The sequence below is a fragment of the Rhipicephalus sanguineus genome, chromosome 2 (genome assembly GCF_013339695.2).
Source record: "Rhipicephalus sanguineus isolate Rsan-2018 chromosome 2, BIME_Rsan_1.4, whole genome shotgun sequence".
Classification (NCBI taxonomy): domain Eukaryota; kingdom Metazoa; phylum Arthropoda; class Arachnida; order Ixodida; family Ixodidae; genus Rhipicephalus; species Rhipicephalus sanguineus.
The window spans coordinates 238,878,436-238,894,095 of NC_051177.1; the positions used below are offsets into that span (position 1 = coordinate 238,878,436).

Consider the following 15,660-nt stretch of genomic DNA (forward strand, 5'->3'; position numbering starts at 1 on the left):
CTTTTCTTATCCCCAGTGTGTACGTGTGCCCGCGAATGCCTAGATGCTAGAGGCCGCGCTTGTGGGGCTCCGATGGCAAATATTTGTCAACTTTTTGTTTTTTCAGTGAGCAGAATCCGATACCGCAAGCGAAGGACGATGAATAGCTTTTCTAGGGGACAATTTGACAACGGTTCCGCGAAGATGGCTTTGGAGTCGTGCCGTGCCAACATCCGTTTGCGTTTCTTCGACCTCCCGCTGTTTCCGGGAAGAGCTACTTTCCGTATCCGGTCGTTTCCGGTTATCCTTTCCTCTACGACCCCAGTCCTTTTGTCGTACCCGCATACAGTTTCAAGTAGCGTCAATTTTCGTCCTTTTGTTTTGGTCGGCGATATTCCTGTATATCGAGACAAGCAAAAAATAAGAAAAGCGAATATATAAAAATGATGTGTGTGTGTGTGTGTGTGTGTGTGTGTGTGTGTGTGTGTGTGTGTCTGCATAATAGGGACAATGGCAGCTGCCTCCTTTGCGTTCTGCGCCACGGTGCCTTCCGAGTGAAATCCTGCAACTCAGCTTTGTCGCTTTCGCATGAGACGTACTCGTTTCGGTTTGCAGCGCTTCTTTCCGCAAAATATAACATGAATACACGTTCTTTCTTGCAGCGTTCCTAACGCTACTGCTACCACAAGTGCATCTAATATTCTTATAACTATTAATAAATAAATAACTGATTGTTGTTTTAACCATACATAAACGCCACAAAGCGGCAAGAAGGAGAGGGTGGAGATAAAACGTAAAAAAAAATGTTCGGGAAGGCACACTACGACGTCACTTCGTCTCCCTCCTCGCTTTAAATAAATCAGGAGCACAGTATACAGAAGCGTCACACTAGGAAGTAGAGTATTGTGGCTGACACACATTCCAGCATCGCTTTGTGGGTCCTATGTCGTGCCTAAGCACAATATTTTAGAGACAAGAAAACACAATCGCAGTTCTAGAAAGAATAAGTTGGCCGAATTTATTCTAGCAGCGCGAGATAATAAGTATATAAAGTGTAGTGCTTTACCCGCAAGTGCAAAAGCGTATCGCTGTGTAATATTCCCTATAGCTGAGCACGAAGCGCTCGGCTAGCGAATATAGCCCCGAGAACGAACACTGGCGTCGCTGCAGTCGCGGCGAAATGACGTCACGGCAAGGACTCGCCTGCTCCGCCCCCCACAATCGCTTCTTTCAGCCCCCGCCGTGCACCCGCTCCTTCGCGATACGGTTGCGATTACTCCTGAATTTCACGATACAAATCTGGCAAGGTACAAGGTTGAAGTATTTATTACTAGCGAAAGCTAACTACGCTGTAGAAAGTTTGGCTAATGTAGCTTAAGATGGGCATACTTCCGTCCGAACAGAAGACCCACTGTGAAAATGGCGATGCAAGACAGCAAGACATTCGTTGTTGCCGCCGCGTACTCCAAGAAATAGGTGCTAAGAAAATACTTATGCTCAACTTCATTACAACTTGGCATAGACTGCGCGGTTAAAACATGTGTCCCGAAGTATTACAGTTGAAATCAGGATGTTTTCAGTTTATTGACTACGTTGTGGTTGACCGTGCAAGTTTGTCTGCCTCTGCAAATATTATAGGTGATTTGACAGAATCCGCTTTCTGCTACAGGAGACTTTAGATGCATCTGTCTGTCATACACAATCACTTATCATATTCGGACAATTAAACACAATAATACTGCCACACACACAACAGTTTCGGAAATGCCGAGGTGTCGGTATACTTGGATCATACGCACTGATTTCTTCTCAACAGCCCTCAGGAATTATGTAGTCGCATACCGTGATGTGGTCCACCACGGAGGTGGGTTATGGTGCTCGACTGCTGACCCGAAGGTCGCGGGTTCGATCCCGGCCATGGCGGTCGCATTTTTATGACGGCGAAATGGTAGAGGCCCGTGTACTGTGCGATGTCAGTGCACGTTAAGGAAGACCAGATGCTCAAACTTTCCGGAGCCCTCCACTACGGCATCCCTCATAATCATATCGTTGCTTTAGGATATAAACCCCTAATATCATTATTATACCTCGATTTACGCGAAATCCTGGTGCGATCTACCACTGCGTCACGAAGGGTAATGCTCACTTCACGTGGAAGCTCTGCTAGTATTCGTTTGCAAAAAAAATATATCACAGCATATCCACGTGGTGAATGATGATGAGTGGGGCGAAGCTCCGGAGGGAATCACCGGTAAACCGTGAATCTTCCGTGTAACGCCCCATCAATCATCATATAAAGAGTGAGAAACACTGTGTGTATATTACAAACATCAAATTTTTATTTTTCTTAATTAGATGATGCTTGGCTTGCGTTGTCCCTTCATTATCACGTCTTTATGGTCCGTGAAATGAAGGGATAGCGGCTCCTGTACGGGTTGCAATTGGAAATTTGAAACTACCAGGTCTATACACGTCCCTCGGATGGTCGTTGGTTTCATATGATCAAAGGACGTGCACGTGAGAGCATATTTGGCTGCCATATGTTGTACTAACCACGCATTGTTCCTTTCGGTAATATCGACATTCAGGTCACCAACTAACACAAATGGTCTATTCTTCTACTTGTCATAATTACACAATGCCGTGTCAATGAATGTCTTGATATTCCCACTGGACAAATTGGGTGCAAGGTACATGGTCAAGATGATGCAGCCATCAAGATTGATGGCAGCATATTCACCATTGTGGCTCTGTGTCGTTGGTAGTAGTTTCAGATCTTGTGCCTTTTCTCTTAGTTTGACGTATACGGCCACACCACTTGCAGGACGCTCTGCATCATCGATGCACACGACTGGAACGTATCCTATGATATACGGTCTTTTGGCATTCCACGTCTCGGTAAGATAGAGAACGTCCACCGAAGTAAGTATGGAGTCCCGTTCCACATCGTCTACGTGGGCATGCAAAGTTCCAACGAAAGCAGTTTGCTTTCAGCCATTTTATTTACATTCCTCCTGGCTTCTTCTACCTCTTCTTCTAGCCTCTTCTTTTCCGCCTTCGCCAACCAATTCCTTTGGACCCTTTGGAACTATACTAAAACTAGTAACATCTAGCGATATTATATATAATATATATATATATATATATATATATATATATATATATATATATATAATATATATATATATATATATATATATATATATATATATATATATATATATATATATGTATACATATATATATATATATGGATTTGGATTTGGATTTATGGCCTCACCCTTTGTAGCGGGCGGGCATCAACCGATGCCCTGGCCTAAGGACTTAAAAAGAAAGAAAAAAAGTAAAAACGATAGCGCGTAAACATAAGTGGCTACACACACATCTAACCACCACGGTACATGCACATGTTCAACGAGGAGAGCTTCGACATGTCAATGTGCGCGCACCTTTGTCCACCACTCACTGAGTCGCTTCTTGGTCGTAGCCACTCCGCCACCATCAGGAGCGTCGTTGGGCGAGAAGCCAAGCGCCTGCTGTAAGGTGGTGCCATCTGTAGGTGCTGTTGTGAGGCCCTCGCAGTTCATGACCAAGTGTTAGATTGTCTCCTCGTCGGCACCACGTACACGGCACATTGCATCTCCCACGCTGTCATCAAAGCGCCGGCGATATGCCAGAGTTCTGAGAGCGCCGGCTCGTGCTTCGAAGAGGAGGCTGCTGGATACACTATTGTCGAATAGAGGTTCGACATGGATTTCCTGTTTGGATTCCCTATAGATCCTCAGTGTACTCTTCTCCTCCATGTCTCGCCGCCAAGTGTCCAGCCTCCGTCATTCGCACTTGGGTCTTCACTGCTTTGGACCATTTACGCTCGGTTTCCTCCTGCACAGGGCTCGCATAGAAGCCGTATTTCCTGCTTAGGTGCTGCTGTCTTTTCGACCATCTGGTGCGGATGCCGTTGCGGTGAACATAATCAAATATTCGCCGTGCCCAGCGATGTGGCTGCATCAGGCGCAACCTGCCTTCGTAGGACAGCTTGCTCCGAGCTTCCCGCGCTTCGAAACAGGACCAACCCAAATCACCCTGGACTGCCTCGTTGGCAACGTTGCCGTGGCACCCCAGAGCCAGTCGTCCCACGGCGCGCTGACTGCGTTCAAGCCACTCCCGGGTCTGCGCAGCGGGGCAATCACTGCATTAGCGAAAGTCAGCGCCGGCACGTGTACCGCCTTCCATAGTTCGCGCACCATAATGGGGCGGTTGAAACCCCACAGACACCTCCTACGGAGTACTTGGCCGGCCCTCTGGGATGTTTGTCTCAAGTGCCTCTCGTGGTTTGCTGTATAATCTACTTGTGCCCAGAAGTTCACCCCGAGGTATCGGTACTCAGGTGCTTCGGGCAGCAGTCCTCCATCTGGCAGTGTCAGCAAACCAGGAAGCCCGGGCCAGAGAAGTTGACCGCCGCCGATTTCTTCGTGTTGAACTGCAGTCCCAGTGGCGCCATGGCTTCGGCACAGCTGGTAACGAGGGTCTGCAGGTCGCCACTGTTTCCCGCCAGCAGCACAATGTCGTCAGCGAATACGAGTCCCGGCAGGGTTTGCTGTTCTTTGAGCCCATCGCTTATGCGCTCCACCACAAAGCCCACCCCAGAGGCTAGTATTTTGCGCTCTACACCGGCGGTATACAACATATAGAGTAAGGGTGAAAGAGGGCAGCCTTGTTTTAATCCCTTGCCCACCCTCACCTCACTTGAGTAAACTCCGTTTAGGGTGGCCACAACAGAGCTATCTCTATACAGGCGTCCGAGCAATCCAGTCCATGTGGGCGGCATCCCAAGTGCCTCTAGATGCTGTAGTAATAGCTCGTGTGGTACACTGTCATAGGCCTTTGACACATCTAGGAAGCAGCCAATCAGCCCCCGTTCCTCCTTTCGTGCAACCTCTATACATTGGGTCAGGACAAAAAGGTTGTCCTCCAGCCGTCGGTCTCGTCGAAAACCGTTCTGTAACTCCGTGAGGTGACCACCCTCTTCGGCCCACGTAGTCATCCAGACCTTGAGAACTTGTGCGAACACACGGTACACAACACTTGTGATTGTGAGTGGCCTGTAGTCTCGTAGGAGGCCGGGGTCTCCCCCCCTTTTCGGGAGCAGGATTACTTTGCCACGTAGCCAGTCACTTGGTATAGGGCCACCAGCTAGGATTTCGCTGAAGAAATCGGCCAGCTGGGCCCGTGCACCAGCACCGAGGCGTTTCACCAGCCCTGCAGGAATGCCGTCGAAGCCCCGAGCAGTGCGGGCACCTATCTTGGAGATAGCCCTGTCAATGGCGCTCCTTGCCACTGTCCACTTCTGGTGGCCTGTGCCAGTCAGTTCTGAGACATCTGGGCAGGGGAGTTCAGTATGTGTACTGGGGTGTGGCTGCGCGTACAGTTGGTGAAGATGGTCGGTTAAGGCTCGGTGGAGATCTGTGGTCTTGTCCCCCGTTGATTCTGTGCGAATTTCCGGTTGTGTTGCTTTGCTATCGAGCCGAGAGACATATGTCCAGAATTTGGCCGCTGCTCCTCTGCCTGCAGACTTGATTGCGTGGAGCGTCTTGTGATTGGCTTCTGCTATCTTCCGTTGTGTGATAGCCTGCATCTCCCGTTTTCGCCGCAGATATTCCTGCCATGTCGCCTGGACATCCTCGCTGTGGGGCCTCTTTACACACTGGCGGTGACATCGGTTGGCGGTTCGGCGGGCTTTTATTGCTGCTTGGACCTCCCCATCCCACCAACTCTTTCTGCTAAACCCTCGACGTGCCTTGACAATCTTCTCGTGTTTCCGCATGATCTGGCGGAGCTGGGCAATGTACTGCTCATAGGTATCTGCTTGTTCGCGGCCGGGGCATAGTTCAAATTCGTTGGCCACTTCCTCGTAGGCCGCGTCGGGGAGAAACCGCGTAGCAGGCTCGTGTTTCTTCACCTTTTGACGCCAAGGAGATGCTTCAAACTGCAGCCTGAGGCGATTATGGTCACTACCCAAACTGTGCCGGCCTTCCTCATCAATATGCACATTCCGGAGGCTCTTGCCAAGACCTGGTGACACAAGGGCATAGTCGATGCATGAGCTCAGGCCCCGTGCGCACCACGTATACGTGCCCTCGCAGTCTGCTCTGAGGTTTGCGATTCAAGGGAAAGCTCCTGGGTCATCTCTAACAAGAGCCTCCCATTGTGGTCAGTGCTCCTGGATGTGGCCATTAAAGTCGCCTAGGATCAGCACTTCATGACCTTGCCCCCAGCGTTCAATGTCTTGTCTGATGCAGTGTACGATGTTGGTGTTCTCCGAGTGTTGGTTTGGAGCAACACTTAGGTAGACTACGCACGCTAATACCGGCGTTGCGGTGCACGTGGCCAGCGAGCGCCACCAACGCCATCTAGTGAGCTCTTCACGAACTAGAGGTGGCTACTACAAACAAACAAACGGAGGATGGACAGGCCCACGCAAAAATGAAACGTCCTTCGTCTCAATGAGGCAACGATTGGACTCTTACGTCGGGTACACATACAGGTTGATGCTGCTCAGGGGTAATCAACTGCGAGGAGAATTAATTTATGAGGTGGCTATCTAAACTATACTTACGAGCGTGACAGAACCGTTGCTACGATACTGCAGGAAAGTAATCTGACGGCAATAAGAGTTTCGCAATCATGCGTGTGCGGAGCTCGGAACACCAGCAAAACGCTGTCAACAGTTGCGCGGATGCGTCCGATAGAAATAACACTTGTGGAAGCGATACCAGCATATCTCTTAAAGAATCGCCTGTGAACAACGCATCCTAATAATGCAAATATGGTGTATATTACGTGCCAAAACCACTACTTGCTACGAGGCATGCTGTAGAATAATTTTTACCCCCTGGGATTCTTTAACGTGCTCCTGTATCTAAGCACAGGCATGTTCTTGCTTTCGCCTCTATCTGAACGCAGTTGCCGTGGCTGGGAGTCGAACGCATCCTTGGGGTTAACAGCGTAACACAACAGCGAACCTGATCACCACTTTCAAATTATTCATGACAGGTCGCCAGCAGCTTGGCGATCGTGCAAAAAAAATGTATAGTTCCTGACTGTCTTACCAGGAGCATTATCGCAGCTGTTTTCGTCATTTATCTTTAGCGCGAGACAAGCAAAAAGCGAACGCTAACAGCGCAACAGCTACGAAGCGAGCGCGTGTTATGTGGGCGCGCCACGGCAGGTGACGAAGAGTCCGTGCCGTGACGTCATCCAGGCCTCCCGCCAGGCGGCGCCACTCAAAGTTTTCGGGGCTAATACTACTCGGTAGCACTACCTCCCGGCTGTGCTACCGAGAGGTAGTACACCTCTTCATTACGATACACGCTTGGCAACGTAGCACTACCGATAGGTAGTGCTACGTTGCCGCCTTTGCACCATAGGTAGGCCGCCTTTGCACCATTGAGATAGGTACTGAAATGCAACAAAGCTAGTGAGTTAAGATTTGGGTTGGTGACAAGGAACCGTAGGTTCCTTGTCACCTCTTTTCGCCTCTTTCCGCCTCTTCCGCCTCTTTCATTTTCCTGTGCTGCCCTCTGCCGTTTTGGTAGGGGTTTGGTAGGGGCCGGGACAGCCGGTATTGCCAGAAGCAAAGTCTCCGAGATGAAGAGACGGTCCGCGACTTTCCCGCTAGGGGAGAACGCATGCGCAGAGGCGTCGTGAAAAAGGCGGATTATGGTAGGGCAGCGCCAAACCAGGAATACGTAAGGAACGACAAGAGAGGACATATGCTGTACTCTCCACTGCAGTGGTTGCAATCCAGTCCCCCCCCCCCCTCCGCCCACGCACGCAGCCATTAAAGCGTTACCCGTATACGAATCGTTATTTGAGCGATCTAAAACTCCCGATTTCAATTCTGTTTAGTAGCGCGCCTGTATAGGAGCGCCAAAGTTTGGCAGCATGTGAATAAATTTCTGTCACGCGCAGCTGTTTGTAGACACTCTATATAGGTTGTGGGAAGACGTGCGGCGTTTCTTGTCCTCCATAATTTATGTATGTTCGCTCGAACCAAGACCACCAGAAGGCTCTGCGCTCTTGCGCGGATGTTCTCTGGTGCTCTGGCTCGTAAGGGCGGAGCTGCTGAGGTGCAACTTCGTCATCGTCACCAAACGCTTACGGGTCGCAATAAGGTCATTGAAGAAACTCGGGATGACGTTCATGATCGCAAAAGACAAAAACAAAAATAAACAAGAAAAAAGATTAACATAAAACCGAGAACATCGCACAGTAACATAACTAAACTAAGGGTACCTACGAAAGGGTGAATTCTACTCAATTCTTTTGTCGGAAAGGCAAGTGCAATTCCGTCTGCTCAGAAACGTCATACTTTCTATAGCTATCTTTCTGAATCGAACGAAGAAAGAATTGGACTCTGGCGACGATACCAAAGGACTCAGTGGTTGGGAACGATTGCGCCAGAAAGCGGAGGCGATACACTTCAGTGCGAGGTGACATAGGCAAGGAGATTCAGGGGAAGATGGCGAAGCGGTGGAGGAGGAGGATGAGGAGGCGACACGACGTGCGCTGTACGTCGTTCCGTGCAGACCCCTTGATGGATGCCGCGAGGGGAGCACTGGCGGGATATCGACTTTGTATTATCGGGCAGGCCTCCTTCCACCCAGCTGGCATTCTTCTCCGCATCCAACCCCACATTGCGGTTTCCCCGGAGACTTGCCGCGTGCCATCCGCTCGATCCCCTCTCGGCGCCACCGCAGCGCAAGCTGTTCGCGAGAGCTTCTTCCGTCTTAGGGCTCGATGACATCTCGAACGCAGGCAGCACAAGATCCCACGTGACCTCACCATATGCCGCCTCCGTTCCTCTACCGCGTGAGCCAGTGTCGATGGTGCGTTGGCACCGGTATCGCCGAAATCTGTGCAGAGTATAGTTCGAGTGACTGATAACAGAGACTAGAAAAAAAAAAAAAAAAGAAAGGCAGGGAGGTCAACCAGACGCGCGAACGGTTTGCTCTTCTGCACTGGAGGATAAGGAAAGGGGGATAAAAATAGGTGATGATAGAACGAATAGTTGAGCTTCATGTGAGAATGCATATCGGCACCACAGTTTACCAAGTGACTGATCAAACCACTCGCTATAGTAAAAACTCTACATATCGAACACCCTCGGCAACTTGTGTGGCGGTGTAGCGTAAATAGGGAGGAATATACTAGCGCTGAAGAAAATGAGAGCTTGTCTTGGTCCTTCTCTCGTCCCTTGGTTCGCTTTATTCCACAGCATTCCACAAGTATAATATAACACCAACTACACCAAGCCGCTACAGTTCTTTGTTAAGAAGGGAGGACCACAACGGCAACTGTCTTAAGGACCTCACCTTGTAACCATTCAAGTTCAAGTTCAGTTTATTTGCACCATTACAATGTGGGCACGCTCGGGCAGAAAGTGAAAATCAGTTCATTCGAAAGCGCCCGAGCCCGCCATATACATGCATACAATAAGACTTAGATCGACGTTGCAAATGAAAATAACAGTGGAATAGAAGTGACTCAAAATTCAAAACAACATCAGGTGCTATACGAGGTATACAAATGAAGCGACTTTACAGTAAATTACAAAAGATATAGAAATAAAATTTTGTTCACAAAGAAGGTAGTCACATTAAGAAATGGTGGCGTAGCTTACGTAAGGTGGATTTTTCAACATAATATCTTGGGAGATTAGTTTGTTTAACAAAAATGCTTGGGCATTGATCAAGTATCGCTCTCAGCCGCCAGTACCTCGGCTGATTACGGCCTCTGCTTAACTGAAGACAAGATACATGGAGCTTAGGTACCAGCAAGAAAAAGCAAGAACATGTAAAAAGAATCTGATACAAGCACTACATCAAACGAATTTTTTTACCTGATTTCTTGAAATAGTGCGGATGCATTGTGATGTTAGCAAATAAGAATATATGCAGGTGGTGGTATACTATCAAGCTGCTCTGCATGCGTCATTTCATTTAGATATACATACATAAATCTCCTAGGGAAATCAGTCACAGTGAAGCTTTCGTTTGCAGTGTCCCGCTGGGGTGTAGTTTGCTTACGCGTGTCTTTGTCATAGCATCTGCTGAAGATAAGAGTAATAAGAATAAATTTATATGCTAGTGCAGCGCCAAGTCTCTTTTTTCTCTCGCAAGCGGTACAGCGTGGCGAAGAATAAGGCATTTGCTCTTAAACTTGTATGCGAAAAAATTGACATTCCTTTATGACAAATGGTACTTGCGGTGTACACGCTTCGGCGAAGAGAAATACGTCTCGCTATGAAAGTTTGATGTTTGCTTCCAGTTATTTGTTCCTGGGTCAGCCTACGTTCCATCAGTGGTATTGAAACTCCGGAGGACTTTCGTTACCCTAGAGGGTTAGAAAAAGAGAGAATTCTCTTTATTGAAGAAAACTAATGAGTCGTCATTTATTCCATAATCGCCAACATAAAAGTAGGAAAAGGCACTTGTTTCAGGGTGCAGTAAATTTCTGAACGACGTAGGAGTGTCATGGTCAACATCTTTTCTTGCTCATATCGTGCGTACTGTGACAGTAAACTACTTCAAATTCATAACTTTCCTCTAATACATGTTTCCTCTAATACATGATCGTTGTTAATCACAAAGTGCCATCGTCTAGTGCATTAGAGGTTACTTATTCAGGCTAGTTAGCGTTATCTCACAACATATACACGATGTACTATCTGCGACAGGGTACACAACATTACAATTCCTCAACGGTCAATTTTTAAGTCCAATATTCATAATAGTTTAGAAGGGATTCGTGCGATTACAGCTAAAGTATTAGTTGAACTCGAAGCCCTTGAAAGTGTTTTTGGCAGGTTTTCAACCTATGCAGAGAAGTGATTTTTTAAATGACGGATGGTATGTTGCGAAGGTGTACGTGCGTATTTTGTTACGAATTTTGTTTATTTCAACCGAAAAGCAATACATAAGTGGTATAAGTGGTTACGTGCTGTCTTAGAATAACTAGCCTGGATTCATGCCAGCCCAGGTGGCACTTGTCGACAGCTCCATACGTAGTTTTCAAAAATGACATGTTCTTCTCGATTTTGACGAGAAATCATCGAACAAGGAGAGTAGCTGGAGCCAACGTTGCGACAAGGCAGCATCTGCTAGGTCAGGTAGTCGCAAGGGGGGGGGAGGGGTGGTGGTGTAAAAAGCACTTGACTCCCCCCTCCCCTACTCCCTTACCGCGATGCAACACCGGTTGCACCCCCCAAGATAAAATCCTGCCGACGCCCATGCAAGTTACCCTTGTCGGAACGTAGGATCCCACGGCATTCGTTGTTCGACCGTTTGTAGTGACTTAAAACTTGAATTTTAACCCGTACTTGTCTATTTTGTTTGGATTTCTTCCGGACTCTGCAGCTCAACGCAACAATTTTAAGCAATACATTGGATGAATGTTTGTCTCAGTAGCCCTAAACTCGCTATGCGACCGTGACACCTTCTAGTTTTGCATGAACATGTCGTTCACCTCTGTAGCTTCCCCTGTTCAGTTGAGCGTCATAGTTTACGGCAGTATTCATGAACATCGAATGGCGGACTGTACGACTTTTATTTTTTTTCCCGCGAGCCTGTTAGCAGTGCTCGCAGGGTAACGTGTTTAAGTTAATTTTATCCCGCGTGTCTGGATGACTGTTGCGCCCTCCCTCTCGTCCCCCTCTTGACGCCTAAGGGAGCTTGTGTAAACTTATATTCCTTAGCTTGCTCTATCTACCTCTCTTTCGCTCTCCTCCTCTTTCCTCTCCAGCATGCAGGGTATAATATGTGTAAGTTTATTTTCTCGTGCTTTCTCTCTCTCTTTTCCCCTCTTTTTCGTTCTCCTCCACATCTGTAGGGTATCGAAATGAACGCAGCCTAGTTAGCCTCTCTGGCTCTATTTCATTCGCATCTCCTTTCGCTCTATTTCTTCTCTTCATATTATGTTTTTCTTAAGTTTCATCTTAAGAACGGCGATATGTCATTCACTCGTGTGGCTTCGAAGCGTTTCTAGTTGCTGTAATGCGAAAACAGAATCCAAAAGCAGGCCACACCAAAACCGGGCGTTCCGAAATTATCGATTCCTCACGCACACAACAACGTTACAAAAGAAAACGAAAAAAAGAAGAGAAAAGAAGAAAATATTCAAAACTCTTACACACCTACAAATGCAGGCGAACTAGCAATGCCTCTGCGGCCTCAAGAACTGGAATCACAAGTTCAGACCGTATCACAATGCAACCACCAGGCGTTCTTTGCAAAACACCATAAACCTCATAACATTTAGCTGCTGCGAAGTATCCCAAGAGCATTACTCAAGAGTGCAAGAGAATACTTGACCATGTCTTGGGAAAGTAAAATCAATCAATCAATCAATCAATCAATCATCAATCAATCAATCAATCAATCAATCAATCAATCAATCAATCAATCAATCAATTTTCAACATCTAGGTGACCTGACTTGCTGGAAAAGCAAACCAGATACGTGCATTGAGCGCGCATCGCGATGTTTAGCGGACACAAATCTCAAGAATTGTCTGTAACTGACACTAATGTTTCTCTTCATCATGTGCCTGCTGTAGTTACGAATTCTGAGAGGGCATTCATCACGTATGCTGTACCTGTCCTAAAAAAATCATTTCTTCTTCATAATGATTGCACTTACCGTCAATTGATAGAATTTTGTAAAGTCCACTGCTTGTTGCTCTTTGTAGGCCCACACGCCCTGTCGAGCTGTCTGTGAGAGCTGTTTCACCTAGGAGTCCTCTAACTTGTGCGTCAGAAACAAAGTGGATTCTGATATTGGGATATGAACGGAAACATTTGATAATAGTTTTCTTTGAAACTGCACGAAAAATATTTGACTCTATCCGCGGTAGTGCGGTTGACCTCCCTATGTTATGGACTCTGCCCACAAGCATATTCCTTGTACGCTGGCGATCGTACCTGTATATAGTGCTTTGATTATTTCTTGTGTTCTTTTTTTCTATTGCTTCGAAAATTTGATATCGACTTCATGATGTTGGAATAGCCGGCTCCAACGCAGCCTGCCCTCCTATGTTTTCACATCTAAATAAACAAAATATGAATTGAAAATTTGAAATTTTTGCGTGCGAGGCGTTTCAGACTTGTATCATTTCTCTCCCTCTCCCAAGAAAATGAACTGTTTGCCGATGCCGGCCTCGATGTGATGCATGTTCTCGAAGATGCGAACGCTGAGATGAGAAGGAGCAAACACACGTGGCCTCATTTCCCGAATGGCAGCGAAAAAAAAACAAACAAACAAAAGACGGTAGGCGGGTTTGGGGACGGGGAGGGAACGCTGCTTAAACAAAGCGTCTCCTCCGTCATGCGGCTCAGAAAATACGAAACAAAGGCGCACGATCAAAATGGACTGAAGCTAGTGGTCCTCCGAACGTAGATCAAGAACAAATTCACGATACACAAATGCGTGCGCCTGTATCGTTCTATCCGAATCGACCTTCGTCGACATTTACTTTGTCGATAGCTGTTTCTCTCTCTCCGCCGCATTCTCCTGGGTGGCCCTTGCGAGGATGGATGGAAATCTTTCGGCTGCACCATTTCGAGAATAAAAACACGAAAGAATATAGGTCTCGCTCGATTACGCTCGGCTTCCGTTTTTTTTTCCTCCCGAAGACCATGAAGCATTTCGAGATCAATTGCGCGTTCCGTCGTCCTTTCTGGCGCGGTGCCACACCGGCGAGTCCGGCGGGGCTTGTTTCGTTTTTTCCATTGTTTACCTCCGAACCTACTTCACTTTTTCCTCCGTCTTCTGCGTCCGGGATCAACACCAGTTATGTCTTCGATCTACCTTTCCGAGTTTGGAAGCGGAACGAAAACGCCGCCTCAGCGACGTTTCGCTTTGTCGCTGCGTTTTTGTGCCCGTGTTTTGGTTGCGTTTTTTTTTTTTTTTGTTGCGTGCGCGCGAGCTTCAAGGCGGATGACAGTGCGGCAGCGGGCGGTCTTTGGTTCGCTATTACAGGAAGCGAAGAAAATCGAACTGCAGCCAGTCCCAATTTCACTCGCGCGTCTTCTCGCGACAGCGTCCAACGATTTTCGAGAGCGCCGCGCGATACGGGATTGCGAATGCGTTGCCCTGTGTACTCGTACGAAACAAAGAATGGGGAGCGGGTGAATAAACAGAACGACGACGGTGGCGAATCGTTCCGGGGCGCGCCCGTCGCTTCGCCCACACAAAAGAACCTTGGTGCGTCCTGTTTACTGATACCTACCACCCACTTCTCAATGCCCCCTCCCCTAACCTTCCTTGATGTTTGTTACTTTAGGAATGCCGATGGGGAGAGGGTGAGGAGTTAGGGCGAACGCGATTTCTTTGTTTCGCTGACCGCGTCGGCCGATCGTTGCGTGTTTCCCGCGAAGTGTGGTTTACCTGCAAGCGTAATACAAGTAAAACGACAAGAGCAAAACGTTCACCGCCGATTTCTGAATTTCTAAGGTTTAAGCTTTAGACGTCTCGTCAAACGCAAGAAGTAACCGTGGCCGGCCGTCGCGTCAGCGCAAATGCAAAACAAAAAGAAAAAGGTCATCACGTGACGACGCCGCACATCGCTAAAATTTGCGACGACACGTAAACGTGACATCACACGATGACGTCATCGCACGACATCGTCAATGGGTCAAAGGTGAGTCGATCCCGGAGGCACGGCACAATAACGTAAGGTGCAAAAAAACTTCCAATGTCTCCGATCCCAGAGGCTATGCAAAACCACGTTCGGTGCATAAAGCTTTCAGGGAGGGAGGGAGGGGGGGAGGCAATACAGTCGACTGAGAAGAAAGAGATGGTTTACGCCTTCGAGTCGCCTTATATAGGCAAAAACTACATAACGAACCGTATGGTATTATATTATTCTTTTTTTTGTTTATTATTACTTGTGTATTGATTACATGTAATGGAATGCCTGCCTCTGACGTAATCAGTACATTAACAAGCTTTTACATCAGGAACGACGTCGAAGACGAATATATGATGATCGCCGCAACAACAGCGCAGCAAAGAGGAATTAGAAACGACGTTAGAGGACAAATAAATGTTAGAGCGGCGCAAATATGGTGGCTCTTCAGCTCCTTGAAGCGGATAACTGAACTTCGGGAATTTCGCAGCGGGCCCTCGCCGAGGAGAAACAGATAAAGGGGTGCAGGGAAGCTGAAGAGACTTATAACAGTTGCCGCTGGCATTTCGAGATTCGGCTGAGATTTTTCCAAATTGGCGCGACGTACCGAGCACGACAAATATTGCCCTTGCATTTGCATCGCCGCTGTATAGCTTCTGAAAAAAAAATTCTGGAAGCAATAAAATGCTTATTTGATTTACCCGACGGCGAGGCAACAAGCGGTTGCGGAACTGGAACGCGGAGTCCGTGGCGCGCTCTTCTCTCTCTATATAGGTAGGCGCACACGAGGATGCCGCCTTTCGAAAATTGTATTCCGAGTTCAAAAAACTGACGGCTCGGAAAACGCCTGCCCGCCTTTTATAACCGGGACGACTTTATCTCCACGCTCGGGCAAATCTTCAGGAGGGAAACTTTTCGAGCGGAAAAGATACACCCAGCAACGCTACGCGTCTAAAGCGCACTGCCAGACACTAAAGTTTAGGAGAAGCGAGAGTC

At 47.7% G+C, this 15,660-nt stretch overlaps 1 protein-coding gene across 1 annotated transcript; it reads right to left on the reverse strand.

Annotated features, from left to right (window-relative positions):
- Positions 1-3,750: 3,750 nt before the first annotated feature.
- On the reverse strand, positions 3,751-8,123 carry LOC119382330 (uncharacterized). Its single transcript, XM_037650029.1, has 4 exons — positions 8,033-8,123; positions 4,726-6,051; positions 4,409-4,644; positions 3,751-4,149 (listed from the first exon to the last, which is right to left on the reverse strand). Exons 1-4 carry the CDS (start codon positions 8,121-8,123, stop codon positions 3,751-3,753), a joined length of 2,052 nt encoding a protein of 683 aa, XP_037505957.1.
- Positions 8,124-15,660: the final 7,537 nt, after the last annotated feature.